Raw genomic sequence first — 9,724 nt, 5'->3', positions numbered from 1 at the left:
TGTCTTTACCCCATAGCCCTGCAAATTTTTTTCCTTCAGGTACCTATCCAATTTGCTTTTGAACACCATGATTGATTCTGCCTCCACCACCTTTTCAGGCAGTGCACTATGTAAAATCTCACCATATTATGCATTCTATATAATTTGAAATTTCTCATCTCTGCATCTGAGTGACTGCTTCTGCTACTGTAACTAACAAAGTTATTTAAAATATCAAGGTACACTTTATTTTTCTCTTCCAGTCTTTCAAGTCCTGATCCAATTGCATCAAGAGGGAAGGTGAGCTACCTGTTTCCAGGCATGTGCCAATGTTGCTGTGAACTGACTATTTGGTGGTACAAGTTGCTGGTAATCAGAGGAGGCTTACAGTAAGTGGTCATTCTCAAGACGTTTCAGCCTTGGTATTCTTGCTGCATGGATAAAATAAAATATAAAAAGCGGGATATTTTAAAATATGTCACTCAATTGGTAATTTTAACGTGGAAGATGAAAGCAGCAAAATGTTCTACATTACTTCTTATTCTTAAGACCCTTAGGCCACTTGAGCAGTTTCTTTATAAAACCTGTTCAAAAATCTGATTTTTTCCCCCCTGCACTTTGTTGCTTAGCATCAATGAACTTAAATACATTTTGACAATACTTTGTTAGAATTCATAGTGCAATAAAGCATCTCAATTATAATAAGATACAAAATATGTTTATGTCTTTGAGAGTTGTTCAAAACTGTCTTTTAAGTTGAGAATAATTTATGATAATCCTGTCTAAATTCAGATGTGTTCTTGAAAGCTTCACTGTCCAAAATAGTTGTAATTTTCTAATTCTTTAATTGTACAATAATCCATATAGAACACCACATTTGCTGCAACAGTATATTTGCATATTATGGTGACAAATTTCTGTCATTTGAGGTTGCCATATAAAGATAAAAAGATAAAATATAGAAAGAAATGTAAATCTATGGTCGATTAAGCTTATTTAAACAAAAGTTGTTACATTGCAAAATGGATTGTACTGATTTTTAAAAAAAATCATAACTTATGTGGTGATGAATAGCTCACTTCAATGGGCATTTCTTAAGAATATGGTTTGTAATATTTTTCACGGCTATTGTTGTCTCTGTACATGTGGGTTTAATTAGAGATTCTGGCAGCAAAAATCCATAATAACCAGTATCTCGCAGTTCAAATGCAAATGCATAGGGAATGCCATGTTTATAGGCCCAATCCATAGAACTACCAGAAGTGACATCTGAAAGGCAAGAAGGAAATGCATTATTAGAGCTTACATTTCGATACATCATATCACAAGATATTTATGAATGAAGACCCATCTTAGTTCATTCATCCAGAACAACTTTAAAGTCCTCAAAAAATTGAGTTTTGTAAAGAATTCCAAGGATTTCACCAGCATGGCACTATCCAGAAGTCCATTTCATTTTAAAAAAATCACTCTTTGTGTGAAGAATTTCTTGGGATCAGTCCTAAATTTACAGCATAGGAGGCCATTCAGCCCAACGTGTCTGTGCCGACTCTTTCCTGGAGCCGTCCAAAACTAATCCCACTGCCCTGGTCTCTCCCCATAGCCTTGTATCTCTCTCTTCAAATATTTACCCAATTCTTCTTAAAGGAAGCAATGATTTCTGGCTCAACCACTCCCTGTGGCAAAACATTAAATCCTCCAGCAATGCTCTGTGCCAAGAAATTTCTCCTAACCTTTCTCCTCACTCTCTTAGTGATACTTTTAAATTGATGACCACTCATTACTGACACCCTGACCAGAGGAAATAGTCTTTCCTATTGTGCTGGAGGACTGCAGGGTTGCTAATGTTATACTACTATTTAAGAAAGGGGAGAGGGATAAATCAGAAAACTACAGGCCCGTTAGCCTAACATTGGTGGCGGGAAGTTATTGGAAACCATTATCAGCGACAAAATAAACTTTCATTTGGAAAGACCTGGGTTAATCAAGGTGAACCAGCATAGATTAGTTAAAGACAAATCATGTCTGACTAACTTGATTTAATTCTTTGATGAGGTAACAGAGAAGGTTGACCAAGGTAGTGCAGTAGATGTTATATATATATATATATATATGAACTTTTGGAAGTCATTCAACAAAGTGCCACACAGGAGGCTTGTTAAGAAGATGGAAACCCATAGAATGAAGGGAAAAACGGAGGTATAGAATTACATAGGATATAAGGCACAGAAACAGGCCATTCTACCCAACCAGTCCATGCCGGCAATTATGCTCCACGCAAGATACCTTCCATCTTTCCTAATCTAAATCTATCAGCATAACCCTCTATTCCCTTTTCCGTCACATGCTTATCTAGCTTCCCCTTAAATAATCTATTCTATTCGCCTCAACTACTCCCTGTGGTAGTGCGTATCACATTCTCACAACTCTCTGGGTAAAGAAGTTTCTTCTGAATTCCCTATTTGGTTTCTTGGTGACTATCTTATATTGATGGACTCTAGTTTTTGCCCTTCCCCACAGTATGGATACCGAATTGGCTCAGTGACGGGAAACAAAGGGTGGTGGTGATGGCAGGATGTTTTTCAGACTGGGAGATGGTTTGCAGTCATGTTCCCCAAAGATCAGTTTTGGGTCCATTACTCTTTTAAGTTGTTATAAATGACCTAGACTTGGGTGTAGGGAGTAGCATTATAAAGTTTGCAGATAGGAAACTTGTCAATGTAGTAGATAGTGATGAGGATAGTTGTAGACTTCAGGATGACATTTTCAAGATGGTGAAATGGGCAGATGCATGGTGGATGGCGTTCAATGTGGAGAAATATGAAGTGATGCACTTTGATGGACTAATATGGAAAGACAGTATTCTATAAATAGCATGGTTTTGAAAGGTGTAAATGAGCAAGAGACCTTGGTGTCCATATACACAAATCTTTAAAGGTGGCAGGGCAAGTTGATAAGGTGGTTAAAAAGGCAAATGAGTTACTTGGGTTTATAAATAGAGGCACAGAAGCGAAGAGATCATGCCAGAAATATATAAATCACAGGTTAGGCCTCAGCTGGAGTACTGTGGACAATTCTGGGCACCACACTTCAGAAAATGGTACCATGGAGGGTTACCAGGTTATTACCAGGAATGACGGATTTTCATTATGAAGAGAGGTTGGAAAGTTATGACTGCTCTCCTTGGAACAGAGAAGGGTAAGAGGTGACTCAATAGAGGTTTTCAAGATGATGAAAGGTTTAGACAGAGTAGACAGAGTTTTGATAGAGTGTGTCAATAACCAGAGGTCAGAGATTTAAAATCATTGGAGTGTAGCGGCAGGTCAGAGTGCAAAGGTAAGAGTTTGGTAAATTGGAGAATTTTTAAGGTTTAATCCCTTTTAAACCATTTCAAGATTGGTGTAAATTACTCGTGACAATTTCGAGTCGCTTCTAAAGGTAAAATAAGATTACAAGTTTAAGTAAAACTGCAATATTAAACAGATAGGATTCTTGTAGGTTTAAGCAGAGACAAACAAGCAAGCTAGCTTAGTTAATTGGACATCTAGTAAAAACTGGCTCCCTAAACAGGCCAGTGGTGAGTCAGCTAGGAACAGTATAAAAAGAGGGGGCTTGGTGCAGTCTTGCTCGGAGTGTAGTGGCAGGTGAGAGTGCAAAGGTAAGAGTTTGGTAAGTGGGAGAGTTTGGGCAAGTGGGAGCGGGAGGTGTTGCTTTGTCTTGTTTTCCCACCAGTGCTGACTCCCTGACCTGGGAGGAAAAGAAAACGAAGTGTGATGTCACAGCAAGAGGTTTGGGGACGTCGGAGTGGCCTATAAAGGCCAGCTGGTGCAGCTGCAGAAGGGAGAAAGGGAAAAAAGAAGTAGAAAGAAATCGAAAGGTGACGTCACAGCCAAGGGGGTAAGTGATTGGCTGGTGATTGGTGAGTAGTTTTTTCTTTTTCTTTTCTTTATCAGTAAGTAACCTTTAGCATTATTGTTGCCAAATTAAGTTAATCTGGGGGTTAAGTCATGGCAGGAGAGCTCGGACATGTATTATGCTCCTCCTGTACTACGTGGGAAGTCAGGGACGCTTCCAGTGTCCCTGATGACTACATATGCGGGAAGTGTATCCGGCTGCAGCTCCTGACAGACTGCATTGTGGCACTGGAGCTGCGGGTGGATTCACTCTGGAGCATCCACGATGCTGAGAATGATGTGAATAGCACATTTAGTGAGTTGGTCTTACCGCAGGTAAATGTTACACAGCCAGATAGGGGATGGGTGACCAACAGGAAGAGCAGTGGAAGGAAGGTAGTGCAGGGTTTCCCTGTGGTCATCCCCTGCAAAACAGATACACCGCTTTGGGTACAGTTGAGGGGGATGACTCATCAGGGGAGGACAGCAGCAGCCAAGTCCATGGCACCGTGGGTGGCTCTGCTGCACAGGAGGGCAGGAAAAAGAGTGGGAGAGCTATAGAGATAGGGGATTCTATTGTAAGGGGAATAGATAGATGTTTCTGCAGCCGCAACCGAGACTCCAGGATGGTATGTTGCCTCCCTGGTGCAAGGGTCAAGGATGTCTCGCAGCGCGTGCAGGACATTTTGAAGGGGGAGGGTAAACAGCCAGTTGTCATGGTGCATATAGATACCAACGATATATGTAAAAAAAGGAATGAGGTCCTACAAGACGAATTTAGGGAGCTAGGAGCTAAATTAAAAAGTAGGACCTCAAAAGTAGTAATCTCAGGATTGCTACCAGTGCCACATGCTAGTCAGAGTAGGAATCGCAGGATAGCTCAGATGAATACATGGCTTGAAGAGTGGTGCAGAAGGGAGGGATTCAAATTCCTGGGACATTGGAACCGGTTCTGGGGGAGATGGGACCAGTACAAACCGGACGGTCTGCACCTGGGCAGGACCGGAACCAATGTCCTAGGGGGAGTGTTTGCTAGTGCTGTTGGGGAGGGGTTAAACTAATATGGCAGGGGGATGGGAACCTATGCAGGGAGACAGAGGGAAGTAGAATGGGGGCAGAAGCTAAAGATAGAAAGAAGAAAAGTAAAAGTGGAGGGCACAGAAACCCAAGGCAAAAAACAAAAGGGGCCACATTACAGCAAAATCCTAAAGAGGCAAAGGGTATTAAAAAGACAAGCCTGAAGGCTCTGTGCCTCAATGTGAGGAGTATTCAGAAAAAGGTAGACAAATTAACTGCGCAGATAGCAGTTAACGGATATGATGTAATTGGCATCACGGAGACATGGCTCCAGGGTGACCAAGGCTGGGAACTCAACATCCAGGGGTATTCAACATTTAGGAAGGATAGACAGACAGAAAGAGGTGGGGTGGCATTGCTGGTTAAAAAGGAAATTAATGCAAGAGTAAGGAAGGACATTAGCTTGGATGATGTGGAATCTGTATAGGTGGAGCTCCGGAATACCAAAGGGCAGAAAACGCTCATGGTAGTTGTGTTCCGAACACAGATGAGACTGCACACAGGGAGGTTAAAGTAACAGTGACCTCAGTCTTTATTAAGACACTCCAGAATGAGTAACAGGCCTCAGGTGCCGGCTTATATACAGTGCTCCCAAGGGATGCTGGGATCCCTTGGGACTTCAGGGGATGCGCTCCCTGGTGGCAGAACATGGGAGTGCATGCTTTACAGATACACAACATCACTCCCCACCAAATTCAAAGTGAAAACTATTTCCAAGGTGAGGCGGTCGGGAGCCTTTCTTTCCCTGGTGGACCGCCTCGGTACAAATGTCTGTTCTGGTGTGTTGGCTGTGCCCTCGCTGGGCTGGGGTGTTGTTGGCCCTGCAGGGCTGCTGGGTGAGCCTGGCCTTGCTGGGCTGTGAGGCATGATGGGTTCGATTTCCTGGTCCGGCGTGGTGTCATTGATCCTTTGGGTGTGTGTTGTGGGCTCGAAAAAGGTGGTGTCTGCTGTGGGTTATTCAGGGCAGTCTGTGAACCGCAGCCTCGTTTGGTCCAGGTGCTTTCTGCAAATTTGTCTATTGTCTAGTTTGACTACAAACACCCTACTCCCTTCTTTAGCTATCACCGTGCCCGCAATCCACTTGGGACCATGTCAATAGTTTAGCACATACACAGGATCATTCAGATCAATTTCCCGTGACACAGTGGCGCGACCATCGTTTACATTTTGTTGCTGCCGCCTGCTCTCTACCTGATCATGCAGGTTGGGGTGAACCAGCGAGAGTCTGGTTTTAACTGACCTTTTCATGAGTAGCTCAGCCGGGGGCAACCCTGTGAGCGAGTGGGGTCTCGTGCGGTAGCTGAGCAGTACTCGGGACAGGCGGGTTTGGAATGAGCCTTCAGTGACTTGTTTTTAAGCTCTGTTTGATTATTTGTACTGCCCGTTCTGCCTGCCCATTGGATGCTGGTTTAAACGGGGCCGAGGTGACATGTTTGATCCCATTGCGAGTCATGAATTCTTTAAATTCGGCACTGGTGAAACATGGCCCATTGTCACTGACCAGTATGTCAGGCAGGCCGTGGGTGGCAAACATGGCCCTCAGGCTTTCAATGGTGGCGGTGCTTACTGACATTATTTCACATTCAATCCATTTTGAAAAAACATCCACCACCACCAGGAATATTTTACCGAGAAACAGGCCCGCATGGTCGACATGGATCCTTGATCATGGTCTGGAGGGCCAGGACCACAAACTTAGTGGTGCCTCTCTGGGCGCGTTGCTTAACTGAGCACACACGCGGCATTGCCATACACAGGACTCGAAGTCAGAGTCGATACCAGGTCACCACATGTGGGATCTGGCTATCGCTTTCATCATTACTATATCTGGGTGTGTGCTATGGAGATCTGAGATGAACATCTCCCTGCCCTTTTTGGGTAACACTACGTGGTTACTCCACAACAGGCAGTCTGCCTGAATGGTCAGCTCGTCCTTTCGCCGCTGGAACGGCTTGATTGGCTCTTGCATTTCAACGGGGATTCTGGCCCAGCTCCCATGCAGTACCCAGTTTTTTACTAGGGACAGCAGAGGATCTTGGCTGGTCCAAGTCCTAATCTGGGGGCCATGACAGATGATTTATCATTTTCAAATGTTCCACCATCAACAAGTTTGCAGACTGCGCCATTTCCACCCCCATGGTGGGCAATGGTAACCGACTGAGAGCATCCGCACAGTTCTTGGTGCCTGGCCTGTGACGGATAGTATAGTTGTACGCTGATAGCGTGAGTGCCCACCTTTGTATGCGGGCTGAGGCATTAGTATTTATCCCCTTGTTTTCAACGAACAGGGATATGAGGGACTTGTTTCCAGCTCAAATTTGAGGTCAAACAGGAACTGAAGCATTTTCTTTACCCCGAACACATACACTAATGCCTTTTTCTCAATCATGCTGGAGGCCCTCTCGGCCTTAGATAAGCTTCTGGAAGCATAGGCGACAGGTTGCAACTTTCCCGCAATATTAGCTTGTTGTAATACACACCCGACTCCGTACGACGACACGTCACATGCTAGCACAAGTCTTTTACATGGGTTATACAATACAAGCAGCTTGTTGGAGCATAAAATGTTTCTGGCTTTCTCAAAAGCAATTACTTGTGTTTTTCCCCATACCCAGTTCTCACCTGTGCCCAACAACACATGTAAGGGCTCTAAAAGGGTGCTTAACCCCGGTAGGAAGTTACCAAAATAGTTGAGGAGTCCCAGGAACGACCGCAGCTCCGTGACGTTCTGTGGCCTGGGCGCGTTCCTGATAGCCTCTGTCTTGGCGTCTGTGGGCCGAATGCCGTCTGCCACGATCTTTCTCCCCAAAAACTCCACTTCTGTTGCCATGAAGACGCATTTCGACCTCTTCAGCCACAGCCCTACGCAATCCAGTTGCTGGAGGACCTCCTCCAAGTTTTGTCGGTGCTCGATGGTATCCCGACCCGTGACCAATATGTCGTTCTGAAAAACCGCCGTGCGTGGTACCGACTTGAGTAGGCTCTTCACGTTTCTCTGGAAGATCGCTGCAGCTCCAAATTCCAAACGGGCATCTATTGTAGATGAACAATCCAGAGTGGCAGTTCGTGCACCGTGCCCTCATAGGTGACCCTGACCATGGCGCTGCCCAGGACAGTGATAAGCTCTTTGGTGTACATTCAATTTTACGTTAAGCATTATAGATGGACATTTAATCGAAAATGTGTGCACCCCGTATACTTTAGCATCTGCCTCCTCTCTCTGAGGCTCGAAATTGCTTTGGACCACCATGGACCGATCTTCCTCTGCCACGTGGTGGTTAGCAGGTTTTGCAGAGCTTGCCCCATTGTTCCACAGCTCTTGCAAACATACCCTTTGAAGCGGCATGAATAGGCTGAATGGAAGCCTCCACAACGTCAACAAGGTGTGAATTGCCTTGCATTCATCCTTTGTTGTGGACTCTGAGTCATCTGGGTCACCTGAGGCCTGCTGGCAGTTGCAGACTCGTGGTTTCTGCCCTGTACATTTCTGCTCGCAAACACAGTTCCAGTTAATTTATGAACATTGCTAGCACTTGTGTGCTGAGAGATTTGTTTGGTGTTATCACTGGTGGACATAAACGCCTGTGCTATCGCAATGGCCTTACTGAGGGTCGGTGTCTCTACAGTCAAAAGTTTTCATAGGATGGTCTCGTGGCCAATGCCCAGTACAAAAAAGTCTCTGAGCATCTGCTCCAGGTAGCCATCAAACTCACATTGTCCTGCAAGTTGCCTTAGCTCGGCGACGTAGCTCACCACTTCCTGACCTTCAGATCGCTGGCAAGTGTAGAACCGATACCTTGCCATCAGCACGCTCTTCCTCAGGTTAAGATGCTCCCGAATCAGTGTACACAGCTCCTCATATGACATATTTGTGGGTTTCACCGGAGCCAGAAGATTCTTCATGAGGCTGTAGGTCGGTGCCCTGCAGATCTTGAGGAGGACCGCTCTCCTTTTTGCAGCGCTTCCTTCTCTGTGCAGCTCGTTGGCTACAAAGTACTGGTCTAGCCGTTCGACATAGGCTTCCCAGTCCTCACCCTCCGAGAACTTCTCCAGGATGCCCACAGTTTGCTACATCTTTGCGTTGGATTCGTATACTTGTCGCCAGTTATTGTGTTCCTAACACAGATGAGACTACACACAGGGAGGTTAAAGTAACAGTGACCTCAGTCTTTATTAAGACACTCCAGAGTAAGAACAGGCCTTCGGGGCCTGTTTATATACAGTGTTCCCAAGGGATGCTGGGCACTGGCCACGAGACCATCCTACGAAAACTTGCTGTAGAGACACCGACCCTCAGTAAGGCGATTGCGATGGCACAGGCGTTTATGTCCACCAGTGATAACACCAAACAAATCTCTCAGCACACAAGTGCTAGCAATGTTCATAAATTAACTGGAAATGTGTTTGCGAGCAGAAGTGTAAAGGGCAGAAACCACGAGTCAGCAACTGCCAGCAGGCCTCAGGTGACCCAGATGACAGAGTCCGCAAGAAAGTATGAATGCAAGGCAATTCACACCTTGTTGGCGTTGTGGAGGCTTCCATTCAGCCTATTCATGCTGCTTCAAAGGGTATGTTTGCAAGAGCTGTGGAACAATGGGGCACTTCCAACGAACTTACAGATGAGCTGCAAGCTCTGCAAAACCTGCTAATCACCACGTGGCAGAGGAAGATCGATCCATGGTGGATCAAAGCAATTTCAAGCCTCAGAAAGAGGAGGCAGATGCTGAAGTACATGGGTGCACACATTTTCAACGAAATGTCCACCTAGAATGCTA

General features: G+C 45.1%; 1 protein-coding gene across 1 annotated transcript in view; it reads right to left on the bottom strand.

The window, feature by feature from the left end:
• Positions 1–1,054: 1,054 nt before the first annotated feature.
• cpa6 (carboxypeptidase A6) overlaps positions 1,055–9,724 on the bottom strand; it is a 256,586-nt gene continuing 247,916 nt past the window's right edge. The window contains exon 11 of the mRNA XM_070884632.1: positions 1,055–1,248. Coding sequence (XP_070740733.1) covers positions 1,055–1,248 — 194 coding nt within the window. The remainder of the gene's footprint in view (positions 1,249–9,724) is intronic.

Source organism: Pristiophorus japonicus, chromosome 1, assembly GCF_044704955.1.
Source record: "Pristiophorus japonicus isolate sPriJap1 chromosome 1, sPriJap1.hap1, whole genome shotgun sequence".
NCBI lineage: Eukaryota > Metazoa > Chordata > Chondrichthyes > Pristiophoridae > Pristiophorus > Pristiophorus japonicus.
The sequence above is the reverse complement of the archived record's forward strand: the minus strand, read 5'-3'. Positions and strand labels throughout refer to the sequence as shown.